Source organism: Euprymna scolopes, chromosome 45 (genome assembly GCF_053919585.1).
Source record: "Euprymna scolopes isolate OS-2025 chromosome 45, ASM5391958v1, whole genome shotgun sequence".
In the NCBI taxonomy this organism is placed as follows: Eukaryota; Metazoa; Mollusca; class Cephalopoda; order Sepiida; family Sepiolidae; genus Euprymna; species Euprymna scolopes.
Genome location: NC_136526.1, coordinates 54,936,614 through 54,951,560, shown reverse-complemented (window position 1 = coordinate 54,951,560; position 14,947 = coordinate 54,936,614). Strand labels below are relative to the sequence as shown.

Sequence of the window (14,947 nt, the reverse complement as noted above, 5' to 3'; positions counted from 1 at the left end):
TTGCTCCCAGGTCCACTCTGACCCGGAGTGGTAGCACCTGTTAGGATCCCCACTATGGGTTAAATAGAATACGACTTAAAAAAACAAATGTACTATATTAAAAAATCGTTCTTCAAAATCACCAGATTCAGCATTAAATAACCTGAAAAGGGTTGATATGCCGTAAAGCAAAACAACCAACCAACCAACCTCTGGCCTTCGTTAGGTGGTAACCGCGACGGGATAAGAACTCCAAATTTCCTAACTACATCCTCAGCAATCATTGCCATCTATAGTTGTCATCTCACATTTTTGGCCAAGTAAGCCTCTGGCTAGTTTTGGGTAGGATCGAAACCGCTATCTCCAGATAATTCTCACTTGGAACCATAGAGATTCAACGTCTATCCACTGTGCAACGGGCCCCAAAGGGCTCACTTGGCCAAAAAACGTGGTGACAACTATGGATGGCAGTGATTGCTGAGAATGCAGTTAGGAAATTCGGAGTTCCTATCCCGTCGCGGTTATCACCTGACGAAGGCCGGAGGAATAGTTGGCCGAAACGTGAAACAACTAAGAGAATGATAGTCCGCAATGAATAAATTAAGAATCTTGCTGCTCAACTCCCCACCTAGACGTCCACCCTATAAATTTAGCCCCTAATCTTACGAGCACTTATGTCTTATTTGTGGTTAGAGAAAAAAAAAAAATGCAAAGACTTACCTTTTCTAAGGAAGGATCAGCAGCCAAGCACTTATCCGCAAATTCCAAGGATTTTTCAAATTCATTTTTGAATGAGTAAACAAGAGAGAGATTGCGGAAGTGTCTTGCTCTTTCGGTATTATGTGTTGGATCCAAATTATCTACAATTTTGTGATAATATTGTAGGGCTTTATCGTATTGTTTCTTAGCTACTGCCGCTTTAGCTTTTGTCGCAAGGAAGTCGTCTTGTACCGCTGCTTTATCTGTTAAGAAAAAAAAAAAAAAAAAGATCAAAAACAATTTTTAAGTTTGAAGAATTCAACAAAAACCAAGGATCGAGTTGTGGTGATTGCTTAGTCACAACATAATGAAAAAATTGGTACTAATGCAGTTTAATCAAGACATTAAAAACTGAAAATATCGAAACAAGAGTTTAAATTGTACGTATCCGTTATGGAATGAAATTCTCTGAAAAAAAAAAAAAAAAAAAATTCACTTGATTTCATCAATAGTTTTTTTTTTTTTTACTACAGGGGAAAAAAAAAAATTTATGATACCGAGCAAAAGGTTTGATTTTTAGGAAGAAAAGCTAGTATTATCAAGGCCCGAAGGCCACACAGGGATAAGGGTTATTGCATGTACAGTAATCAATGAGATAGTATTGTAGTAATCATTAGTATTGGAGATTTGAGAGAGTGTCTTAAGGGAGCGGTTTGTCAGGAGTTTATGTTGGACTTGAAGGCATCCAAGTTGTAGTCAGGTGGGAAACAGGCAAGCAGTAGAGAGTTCCACTGGCATGCAGTTCTAAGAAAGCTTTGCTTATAGAATCTACGTTTGGATTTAGGCACAGATAAAGAGTGGGAAAATTATTGACAGTAGTTTCAGCCAGACGGGTGTTTCTCGTGAAAGATTGGCGAGGGGGGTGAGCAGAGATTGGAGCTCAGGCTCACAAAATTTCTTCTGTGGGAAAGAGTTAGCAGAGAAGAGAAAAGGGCATCCCCTACTAAACGATGAAGTCTATTTTGTATTCTGTCAAGGCAGGATAGGCTGTTTTTAGCAGCTCCTGCCCAAATGTGGCAGCAGTACTCCATCCTTGGACGTACTTGGCTTTTATACAGATAGAGAATTGCATTAGTAGTGAGATCTCCTGGAGCGGTAGAAGGATCCCACCATTTTCCCAGTGCCCTTAGCAACAGACTTGATGTATGTGTTCCATTCAGATCAGGAGTAAAGGTCAAACCCAGAAGCTTGTAAAAACATGGAGCCTCCCCAAGACGAGAGCCATCCATTTCAATTGATGCCAGATTGGGATCAGAGCGTTGATGATGTAAAGATAGAAGCTTGGTTTTGGATGCATTAAAAGTGACCAGCCACCTCTTCCCCCCACTGTATCACGCGCTCAAGATCAGAGGAGAGAGAATTAGAGAGAACTTTGTCATTTTCGGCCTTTTATGGTCGTGTCATCAGCATAGATGTCAACGAATGATTTGTGTTTTGGGAGATCATTGATGTAGACCAGGAAGAGAATTGGGCCCAGGATGGATCCCTGAGGGACTCCAGCATTAATACTGTGGGCTTCTGATTTCTGCCCATCAACCACTACTCTTATGAACCTATCAGAAATGATTTAATGATTGAGAAAACATTTCCAGTGATACCGTAGCTGGAAATCTTGTGAAGTAGGCCCTTATGCCATACCTTATTGGAGGCCTTAGATATGTCAAGAACAATTGCCCTGGAAAGGAAGCCTTTGTCGAGAGATTCACTAATCCTATGAGATAACTGTTAGCACATCTGCTGTAGATCTTGCAGAGTGGAAACCATATTGCATGTCACCAAGAAGGTTTTTTTCTGTTGAGGTGGTTGACTACTTTAATATGGATTCCAACAACTTATGACACACAGGAGACTTATTGGTCTGTATTGAGAGGGAGATGACTTTTCACCTGAATTCTTAAATACAGGGCATACTGATGAGGTTTTCCAGGGTGTTGGAAAGCACTTCTCCTTAAGGCAACGCTTAAACAGTTTTGTAAGTATGGGAGCAAGTTCTGGTTGGAGCTTTTTCAGCACTATACCTGGAATGCCGTCAGGGCCAGTTGCTTTACTGGAATCAAGGTTCTTGATTAGCTTGGCGACCTCACGCACAGATATTTGTATGTTGCATAGCGTGTTGTCTGTTATAGGGGAAAATTCGGGGAGTTGATGGCCTTTGTCGCATAGAGTAGAATTAACTGCAAAGTTCTTGGCAAATTGTCTGGCGACTCATCAGACAAGGCCAGACTATGTTCATTCTACACAGGTCCGAACACTTCTGCCAACTCTACCCCAGCTTTTATGGTGCCCGGGCACACCTCAAAATCACGTAAGATGTGATTTTGAGACCTTGGACATTAAAAGACCACAGTCACCACCTTGGATCTTTTCATTTTTCCTTCTCAGCCCGCAGGACAGAAAAACGTGGGCATGTTTTTGCAGTAAACCTATTTTTAGCCACAGTGAGAGATGAAATAGCAAAAGCAGGTGTATAAATCAAATAAAAATAAAAAACGTAGTCAAAGAGGAGTTATCTCCCTTGTTTACTATTTCTTTTAGATCGCAAACTCCCATACTAACATCACAATGTGGTGGCTTCGGGACAAGATCAAAGTGTAGTATCTGTTCTTCAGATGCTGCACTTCTATTTCTTGTTCTCTTTCGGTGGAGGAGAAATCCTTCACGACTGAGACAATTTTTATTTTTGTACCTTTTCTCCACGTTAAAAAACGACCCTGGTGTCTAACTCTGTCCCGTGGGGAGGCATAGTAAATAGGTACTCTTAAGTATATCATACCGATCTTAAGCTTGAGTGATCTACAAGCAGTATCTCATCTCATTACCGGAATTCACTTTTGTAATTGAAGTTTCTAGGAGTATGTTTGTTTATCCACGTGCTAAGTTTGCAATATGTTGTTATTCCTAAGACTTGTTTTTTAAATTGAGCTTCTTTAAAATTATTGCTGCATCTTCAGAATATACACACATAACTTGTCTACATTTTTTAATAATATTTGGGGGAGGGGCTTATTTAATACCCTCATGCCTCTTCCAACATTTTTGTCCCCCCCCCCACCTCAAAAAAAAAAATTTAAAAAAAATAGTTCTTAATTTTAAAGATTTATTTTTTTTTTTTTTTTTTTTTTAATATTTGTCAATGTTTTTCCTTCTTGATAATGTATCGGTTGAGAAGTCTCGAGCTTACATTTTAGTAGTTTGTTTCTTTTACATTTATTAAATTGTTTTAACATCTTTGCTTCCCCCCTCCCGTTGATTGTTTTTTTTGTGATTAGGTCCACAACTAAACAGGAATCTATAGATAAAACACACACACACACACGAGAAGTCCAAGACTCAAGTTTTGCCCTCATTTGGACTCCTCAGTCAGATATATGCAAACTCAAGATGCAAGGTGAGTACTCTGTAACATAAGCAAATGCACACAAGAAAAATCTATTAACACAGATCAAACAAACCCTCGCGAAATGAACCTACTTCATCTCGACAAAGAATGGTCATCAAACGAAGCAATAACCCAAGCCAAGGTCTCACAAGTAGGAATTTTAAACTCGCTAGGACGATGCTAACATGCTAACCTAGCAAGCAATTAATAGAACTTTTAGAACGTGACAGATTATATATTTCCACAGCCAAAAACCGTCACAGCACATAAGAGATATGACAGCCAACAAACCGGATTGTTGGCGGTGGAAACAATTATATAATCTATCACGTTCTGAAAATATGCGTGTGTGTGTGTGTGTGTGTGTGTGTGTGTGCGTGTGTAATATGTATATACACACACACACACAAATATCCATACACATATATAACTTAACTATAATAATATTAAATACCTACAGAGAGTAGTGTTTCATCCTTTTGGGAATCATCAGTGCAGGGGTCACGATTAACGCCAGTAGAGATTCAAACTCCGGCAACAGAAATTTATAATATATATATATTGTGCATACTTGACTAAAGCTCTCTAGAGGAGCCCGCAAATTGCATTGCTATGACTGAACTTATGCATTCAGGCCCTGAAAGTTTCGTCTGTTGCAGATATTGACAATATGAGACAAGGGAAACAGCCCGTCATGTACGTGCATTAGAAGCAAAGATTAATTAAATTCCTGGCACAAGTGCATTGAGAATGGTGACAATGTAGAAAAATAAACTCTAGGGAAAAATGTCAATCGTTTTTAATGTTGCCACCGAGTTAAAAAAAAAAAAAAAAAAAAAAAAAAAAAAGCTTTACTTTTTGAATGACCAGAAAATGGTAAAATTCCTGTAGTTTTGACCGAAACTGATGCATTAATCCATCAAAGACAAGTATGCGACAAGTATTTTAATGGAATGTGCTCCGACAAACTTTTCACGCTAGTGTTTCCTCTCCTCGATGTAAATACCCGCTTCACCCCCACTAGTATTAAAATCTCAGACCTTTACTGGGAAGTTATGTATTTTAATAGTTTCTTCCAACTGATAGTCTTCGGAATTCCATCCCCGTTTCCTGCTCCTGACTACAAACATGCAGAAATTTAAATGTAATGTGAACAATAAAAAAAAAAATTAAAAAATTAAAATATAATTTACCTGTAGTTTATTTCAAATGTCACAAAAGCATGACAATAACAATAAAGAATAAATGAAATAAAACATTTATAATTTACCTGAAGTTTTGACTGAAAGTGATGCATTAATCGATAAAAGTTTCTGAAAATGTGGGGTCAATTCATACTTCTTTGCATTTAGGTATTCTAAAAGCGATAATCCCTGTTCGTTCTTTGTATCAAAACGACCCCAATCATAATACATCCTAGCAACCAAACGATACAGTTCAAAAAAACCTGAAAAATAAAAAAAAATAAAAATGTAAAATTATATATCTATACTCCGATAAATTCGTTTTCTTTTGTGTGTATTCATATTCATATTAAAAACCCTCTTTTCTATTTATTTAAAAAGAAAAATACAATTTTGTTATATATGGCTTGTGGAATTGCATTCACTAGCAAAAGATCTAGCTAATTTGCATATTCTTTTAAACATTCATTTTAATTAATTCCCTATTAGTTGCTTCGGTTTTCTAATGGGATAATCATCTTTAGTTAAGTATTACGTGTAATTATATAAATGCAGATATTCTACATGATGTATCCTTGCGTAAAAAGTTTACATGGAACACAAAATTGTTTCCATATATATTTATGTATTTTTGTCCAATCTATCTACCTATTTGGATATCTATAAAAGTGAATGTGTGCGTGTAGATTTTCCTACGCAATAACTGTCAATATTCAGTCTACATACTCGAAATTTGACATACAGGGTACTGAAATTTGGGAAAATCTTTGTAATCGGTTTTCGCCCAGGAATTTGGCTGTTAAGGGGTCAAAGTTCACGATTTGACCTTCGAGAACTCTACCAAACTCCGACAATTTGGGGTCTAAACAGTTAGAATTTTAGATATAGGTTCCTTCGACATGAATCTAACTTAATAACTCGATTTGATCTCCAAACAAATGTTTAGGGGTCAAAGTTCAAAAATTGACAGCTTTTTTTAATTCAACAAACCCCCGGGCAATGCCAAATCGAAATGCTAGTATATAATATAAAGCTGTGTGGTCATGAATAGTCTCCTATATGGTTGACTATTTTTAAAAAATTGATTACATATGATAGATGTATAGAGACAGGAATGGGTATGTTTGATCTGGCAGAACGGTGGTTCATTAAAATTGTGGGGTCTGCATTTGTGCCTGGTCCATAAAGTATGGAAATAAAAATTTAAAAATGTTTACAAGTGTTTTTGATATACATGTACATAATATTTTTGATAAGTATGTGTTAACTAAAATAGGGATGGTACAGTAAAATTGTGGGGTCTGCGTTCGCACTTGGACCCCATAGAATGGAAATAGGCACAAACTTTAATAAAGACTTCAAACTGAAACATAATTATCAAAGTATACTTATGCAGATAGATATGAAGAAATATGGTATAATAAAATTATGGGGTGTTCGTTCGCGCCTGACCTCCATAGAATGGAAATATGTCACAAAGTTTAACAAGGTTTTTTTTTTTTTTAATATATGTGAAATTTTATAACAGTGAATCTTTATCATCTAACTGTTTAAATATTAAAAAGTAAATATTACCTAAAAAAAAAAAAAAAAAAAAAAAAAAAAAAAAAAAAAAACAAACTTATTCGTCTGGGAAAATTTCCGATTTCATCAGAATCGATTAGCAAATATACTTCCGGTTTACCATTTTGAAATGACGAAACATAAGATTCTGACTATAATACACTTTTTTCGTTTTAAATCGTTAAAATAGTAACACAGAAATTATTAAATAAACTAAAAATATTTTCAGTAAATGCGGAACTATTTTTACCCATGCACCGTGAGTTGATGACTTCCTATTTACAATATTTCAATATCTGCTTAATCGATGAGTACAAAAAACATTCCTTTGTTGCAGGACTAACGTTGACACCCAGTCTCGCAACAAATGGAAACAAAGATAAAAATATGGAGAGTTGACAACCAATACAGAGACGACTGCAGGCAGATGGATAGTTAAATACACAATTTTTTTTTAAAAGATTGTAAGGAATGAAAAGAGAAGATAAGAAAGTTTCTTCTTAATTGAAAGTCTCTTCCTGCGACCGAGGTGATTGAATGAAAAGATGTAGAAAAATGAAAGTTCTTGGTTAGAAATAACCAGTCTTTTTACGAAGAAGTAAATATAAAAAGTCCGCTGCTTACTTAGCGGAGAGATAGAAAAGGGTAAAATTAAAAAGTCCATTAGGGTTGCAAGTCCGTATTTACGTGGAGGAATTCATTGTATGGGGAGGGGTGGTGTTTGGTAACTATTCTGTGCTTTCAACTAACAAAAAAAAAAAAAAAAAAAAAAGGTCTTAACGTGGAGAGAAATGTGGTATTCATTCCAAAAGCCATTTTTAATATGGCGTTCTTAATATGGGGATTTTGCCATTACACCAAATTGAGCCACAGCAACGCGTGGCAGGGTACAGCTAGTTATATATATATATATATATAGTCCCAGCATGCATGTCTAAAAGGTGAACAAGAATTTTCTGAAAAATAACCACACGGATACTCCACCTGATGCAAGAACACAATACATGTAAAATATTAAATATATTTATACTAGCCTGGGTTGTCCGGGTGTTTGGAGGTATGTTGTGGGTGGGGGTGGGGTGGGGGAGCGATAGTAGGCAAGCAGACTTGAACCTGTTCCGCAAAGGAGGAAGAAAAAAAAAAAAATACAAGTGATGTCTTTGCTGTTGTGTACATTGCCAAATTAGAAGTGACAGTCTGGACCAAAAAACGGGGCAACTTGAAAATATTGGCATAAACCCCGACCCCTCCCTGTAGAAAACTGCCCACTGGAGGGTAAAGAAATTAATGTTTTTGGCCAATTTTTTCGATATTTGTCATTTTTTTTTTTTTAAAACGGTTATTTTGATCCACTCGCTTCGCCGATATTTTCCAAAGTCATCCACTCTTCAACTGACAAGCCTTAATTTAAACCTTCACTACTTTGGCGATGGACGCAACAGCAAAGACGTCACTAACCCCCCCCCCCAACCTCACATCTTCCCCCTCATGGTACAGGTTCGAGCCTGCCTGCCACCATTTTTTTTTTTTTTTTTTTAATGACTAGCCTTAATTTAAACCTTCACTACTTTGGCGATGGACGCAACAGCAAAGACGTCACTTCCCCCCCCCCCAACCTCACATCTTCCCCCTCATGGTACAGGTTCGAGCCTGCCTGCCACCATTTTTTTTTTTTTTTACTTTTCTTTTTTTACTACTACACTTCAACACGCCTCCAAACAACCGGCCACCCAGGCTAGTATTTTTATAAAAGAAAAGCATATTCCGATTTTAAAAACGAAAATTATTTGCTTTCAGACGAAAAACAGAAAACAAAACATTGCAAAATAAAATAAAGATAAAAAATTTTTAGGGTTTGTATTACTGTACACAGATTCGAAAAAGTTGTCAAAAAAAAAAAAATATATAACAAATAAATGTTATCAAAGACAAGATAAGTTACTTTCCTACCAAACTGGATATATTTTTCGTGTTTTTATTCAATGTAACATGTTTATTCAGCTCGAAAAAAGTGTTTACCGATGTATTCGAAAATTCAAGATAGCGTCTGATTCTCTCTTTAACACGGTAAGTTTGGGAAAAGATGTTATAAATAAAAAACCGGATAAAATACTGTTAAAAACTCGCTCAATGTATGTTACTGTGACATAGGTTGACATATATTCGGCGGGTTTTTAATAGTATTTTGTATAGTTTTTTATTTATAACAACTTTTTCCATACTTACCGTGTGAAAGAGAGAATCAGACGCCATCTTGAATTTTCAAATACATCGGTAAACACTTTTTTTTAGCTGAATAAACATGTTACATTGAATAAAAACACGAAAAATATATCCAGTTTGGTAGAAAAGTAATTTATCTTGCCTTTGATAACATTTATTTGTTATATATTTGTTTTTTGACAACTTTTTCGAATCTATGTGTACAGTAATACAAACCCAACATTTTAAATAAAAAGTTTTCTCATTTTATTTATTTATTTTTTTAAAAATATATTTCTTATATTTTCTATGCTTTTGCACGTGTTTTTATATTTTTTTTTTACTATCAGTATCCCATGGTCGTACGAGGAAAACTACCAAAAGCCATACGTACCTGATTTGAGTGCGATTTCTGCCGTCGTATGCAATGGGGGTTGATTGCAGAACTGAATGAGATTTTCGATGGATGACCCTCCTTTTATGATGGCAGCTGCAAGTCTGTCAACCCAACTTTTGTAGTTTTCCCTATAATCATTCAATAATGGTACCACGGAGATTTTCTTTGTTGAGCAGTCTCGAGCACACCCACACAATACTGAATCGTCAGGAAATATTCCAACAATCAAGTAAGCCATTTCTAACCAGAGATTTGCAGAAAATAACTCAACAATAACTTTTTCCAGGTGATTCTTCGGAGGTTTGGGGGTGAGTATTTCGAAAATTACTGGATCCAAATCTAGAAATTTAGATAAATTGTTAAAATATTAATTTTTCAACAAATACTAGTTTATTTTCATAATATTACACTGTAATTTGGCTTGTGAACGTATTTTAAAAATTTAAACATCATTTCTATCAAAATAACCATTGCCACAGGGTTGCATTCATGTGCCTGTTTTACAAGTATTTTAATGGAATATGCTCTGATGAACTCTTTGCATTTGTGCCCCTCCCCCTAGATGTACCTATCCCTGACAAACCCGCTTAGCAACAAAATCACACCCCAAAAACAAAAGGTGACAATAAGTGGGTTCTCATTTTATGTTGTATTACTATATACAAGTGATCCCCCTACTTTTTTTGCAAGTAACAGTTTTTAGTATTTTTGAAACTACTCGTTCGCTGGAATTTTAAATGTTATTTTCGTTATGAGCACCCTAACCCCCGAAGACCTTTTTCGAAACTAACGTTGCTTCATATATTTTACACTCCTTTGCCCTAATTTTAAACATGATTTTTCTTTCACCATCCCGGAAAACCTAGATAAGTGATAATTTTAAAGGATTGGTCGAAGACGGAAAAAAAAACATCTTGATATTTACCCCCCCCCCTTTTTTTTTTATTTGTTAAATAACGTGGGCATGTTATAAATTTTAATCACATACTCAGATTTGTAATAGCGTGATGTAATTTTATCCATTTATAGTTTGTGTATATAAACAAATGTGCAAACTTATAAATCGAATCGGAAAGTCCAAAACAAAATGAAACGGAATATTAATGTTAGAAAGTTTTCTACTATAAATACTATATCCCTAGAAGAGCTAAACTTTAAAATTCTCTTCCTGCTACCTGCTTTCCTAACTGTCCTGATATGCAGAAGTTCAAACGCAACATAAACTGACATCTTAAGCTTAGGTATGGTTCCAATTAGTAGCCCTTTATGTCCAAGTAAAAAAAAAAAAAAAAAAAAAAAAAAAAAAATTGTTTTATTTATTTTTAATAAAAATATCGATCCAAACTATTACGACAGGTTTTGTTTTCCTTTCCATTTATTTTTTTTTTTTTTTATTAAAATGAGAAACTATTTCGAGTTAACATTTATTTATTACTAGCTTGAGTGCCCGGCGTTCCCCAGATTGTTTTTTTTTTTGGGGGGGGGGGGGAGGCTCGAACCCGTATCGTGAAGGAGGAAAAGAATGTGAAAAAAAAAAAAAAAAAAATGACGTTTTTGCCGTTGCGTCCATCGCCAAACCGGAAGTGGCGAAGGTTTAAATTAAGGCTAGTCAATCGAAAAGAGGGGATGACTTGCAAAAATACTGGCGAAAAAAGCGACTCCTTTCTGTAGAAAAGTGGCCAGTTGAGGGTGAAGGAATTAATGTTTTTAGCCAATTTTTTTATATTTGTTGTCCAAAGGATCGAGATTAAAAATGATACCAATCTCGTAAAAATACGTCACCTCTGTCGAAAGTTTAGGCAGACATACAAACATACATTTAAACAGGCAGGTGAGATTTATATGATAGAAGATTGCGTATGTAATCTGAAGAAAAACACGTTTCTATTAGAATAGTCTAGCGACTGAGTAAAAACCAAGGATATGTCTCTCGGCGGTCGTGGTAAATTCACTAGGAAATCCGTGTAAAGATCAAACTGGTAATGCCCAGGATCTATTTTTTTTTTTTTTTTTTTAACCGAGGCAATGGGACAGTGGTTGAAGCTTTTTTCTTTTTCAATCTTGTCTCAGCGTGAAAGCCTACTGGTAGATTCACAAGCTACCACAACCAATATTTAACATGTTCCGATCGCAAAAGGTTGTGTTAACATGGAAGCAAGACATAATTCTTGTCAGCTATCTCCAACAAGACCTTGTGGACCCATGCAATAGGGGAAAGGGTTAACACCCATCTAGCAGAAATCACTATCAATAATTTCCCCCACTCTTTATCTGTACCTAAACCTAAAACGTAGATTCCATGAGCAAAGCTTTCTTAGAAGTGCACGCCCATGGAATTGTCTTCCATTTTCCTGCTTTCCAGCTAACTACAATATGGTAGTCTTCAAGTCTAACGTAAACAAGTTTTTGATGAGCCGTTCCATATAAGTTAATAAATTTACCAAATTTCCATTACTGACGATTACTATATTGTCCAATTTCTACTGTACACTCTAACCCTTATCCTCGAGTTGCCTCTTGGCCTTGATAAGTGGTGATGCCTATGTAAAAAAAAAAAAAAAAAAAAAAAAAAAAAAAAAAAAAAAAAAAAAAAATCCACTCGAGTCGTATTCCTGTTTGTTCAAATTAATATGTATAAAAAGATACCATTTCACAATCACAAATGAATTTTCATACTGAAAACGGACTTGTATACATATTTATTCCTGCATGATTTCTTTATATACGATTTATTCAAAAGAAATCTACATTCAAGGGGTTATGAACTGCGAGAATTACTGATGAGTGGCAGAAAGCAAGAGTTACCTGACTTGTCTGTACATTCATAAGTGTAGAAAGGATTGTAAAAATCAACATTTAAAACTGACTTGTATACGCTTTTATTCCTGCATTTCTTCATATTCTATGTATTCAAAAGAAATCTACATTCAATGAGTAACCTCATTTGCATATTGCATTAAAACAAATCTTATTTAATAATTAGCTCAGTGTTATTAAGTCTTTGTAATAATAGAATCATTTTAATTGTTCTATTTAGAAATATTAATAGTTGATTCATTTAATTTATTTTCACTTATTAATAGTTGACTACAGTTGCGTTTAAAATTGTAATTAATCTATAAATATAAAACCGAAAATGATGTATGCATGTGTGTTCGCTTTTTCTGTGTGTCTACAAAAGGCTTCTTTCAGAGAAGCGGTCGCTCGCTTCACAACTTTTTAAAACTTTTTATATCACATATAAATGGTAATATCTCACAGTTAACAACGAAGCTCGCCTGTCTATTTAATTTGCTCAATTTCGGGAAGATAAGTATTCAATATTTGTCGCTCGCCGCATGTGGGTTAGTCTTTTTCCTATAACATCTTGGGGGGTGGGGGAAAAAAAAAAAAAAAAAAAAAAAAAAAAAAAAAAAAAGCGTTCAGCAGTAATGAATATTATCCCGCAGTCAAACTTGACCTCATTAAAACGAGCACCTGCTAAATCCAAGTAATTAAATTCAAACGTGTTTCCGTTAGCATCTCGCGGTGGGGCAATGGTTAACATCGCACTTTTTCACACTTTAATTTACAACTTTGCCTCAAGGGTTCGGGTTCGATCCTCACTTTTTTTTTTTACCCCCCCCCCCACAAACACCTCGGCAACGCCGGGTACCCGTCGCTAGTATTAATTATAAATTGTAAGCTACACTGAGCCTGGCTAGTACCAAATGGGTGAACGTTTCAGAATTCTAGGTGCTGTATGTGCTCTCCAGATGGGGAAACAGTTTTAATTGTTCTATTTACAAATATTAATAGTTGATTAACTTATTTTCACTTAATAATAGCCTACAACATTGAGCACTCTTACAGTGGGTATCCATAGTCTGTCAAAACTAAGGATGCATGTGTATATATTTGAATGCATATACATGGGTATAGACCAAAATGGATGCATTTTATACCTTGTTCAGGGGTTTTTAACACACGCACACACAAGATAGTCACCACTTATCAAGACCAGAAGCCACTCGGGGATAAGGGTTATTGTGTGTACAGAATGTTAGTATTGGAAAGTTGATAAAGTGTCTTAAGAGGGTGATTCATCAGGAATTTGTTTATGTTGGACTTCATATACAAATGCGAAAGGGGAATGCTTCACATTAAACAATTTGATAGGCCTTTCCAAAAATGGAGTTTCAGAGCCAGGATTTACTGAAAGGTTATCAGATAAACTTTGGAAATTACCTACGAGTAACATAAAGCAAAAAAACCATTCTAATGAAGAAAAAAAAAAACCATTCTAATGAAGAAAAAAAAAAACCATTCTAATGAAGAAAAAAAAAAACCATTCTAATGAAGAAAAATAAAAACCATTCTAATGAAGAAAAATAAAAACCATTCTAATGAAGAAAAATAAAAACCATTCTAATGAAGAAAAATAAAAACCATTCTAATGAAGAAAAATAAAAACCATTCTAATGAAGAAAAATAAAAACCATTCTAATGAAGAAAAATAAAAACCATTCTAATGAAGAAAAATAAAAACCATTCTAATGAAGAAAAATAAAAACCATTCTAATGAAGAAAAATAAAAACCATTCTAATGAAGAAAAATAAAAACCATTCTAATGAAGAAAAATAAAAACCATTCTAATGAAGAAAAATAAAAACCATTCTAATGAAGAAAAATAAAAACCATTCTAATGAAGAAAAATAAAAACCATTCTAATGAAGAAAAATAAAAACCATTCTAATGAAGAAAAATAAAAACCATTCTAATGAAGAAAAATAAAAACCATTCTAATGAAGAAAAATAAAAAACATTCTAATGAAGAAAAATAAAAAACATTCTAATGAAGAAAAATAAAAAACATTCTAATGAAGAAAAATAAAAAACATTCTAATGAAGAAAAATAAAAAACATTCTAATGAAAAAATAAAAAACATTCTAATGAAAAAATAAAAAACATTCTAATGAAAAAAAAAAACATTCTAATGAAAAAAAAAACATTCTAATGAAAAAAAATAAAAACATTCTAATGAAAAAAAAAAAAACATTCTAATGAAAAAAAAAAAAAAACATTCTAATGAAAAAAAAAAAAACATTCTAATGAAAAAAAAAAAAAAACATTCTAATGAAAAAAAAAAAAAACATTCTAATGAAAAAAAAAAAAAACATTCTAATGAAAAAAAAAAAAAAAACATTCTAATGAAAAAAAAAAAAAACATTCTAATGAAAAAAAAAAAAACATTCTAATGAAAAAAAAAAACATTCTAATGAAAAAAAAAAACATTCTAATGAAAAAAAAAAAACATTCTAATGAAAAAAAAAAACATTCTAATGAAAAAAAAAAAACATTCTAATGAAAAAAAAAAACATTCTAATGAAAAAAAAAAAAAAACATTCTAATGAAAAAAAAAACATTCTAATGAAAAAAAAAACATTCTAATGAAAAAAAAAACATTCTAATGAAAAAAAAAAAAACATTCTAATGAAAAAAA

At 33.9% G+C, this 14,947-nt stretch overlaps 1 protein-coding gene across 1 annotated transcript in view; it reads right to left on the bottom strand.

The window, feature by feature from the left end:
* LOC145269674 (TPR and ankyrin repeat-containing protein 1-like) overlaps positions 1-14,947 on the bottom strand; it is a 199,491-nt gene that overhangs the window by 127,201 nt on the left and 57,343 nt on the right. Inside the window, exons 5-7 of the mRNA XM_080125382.1 lie at positions 9,461-9,802; positions 5,388-5,564; positions 700-941 (exon numbers count right to left, since the gene is read on the bottom strand). Coding sequence (XP_079981508.1) covers positions 700-941; positions 5,388-5,564; positions 9,461-9,802 — 761 coding nt within the window. The remainder of the gene's footprint in view (positions 1-699; positions 942-5,387; positions 5,565-9,460; positions 9,803-14,947) is intronic.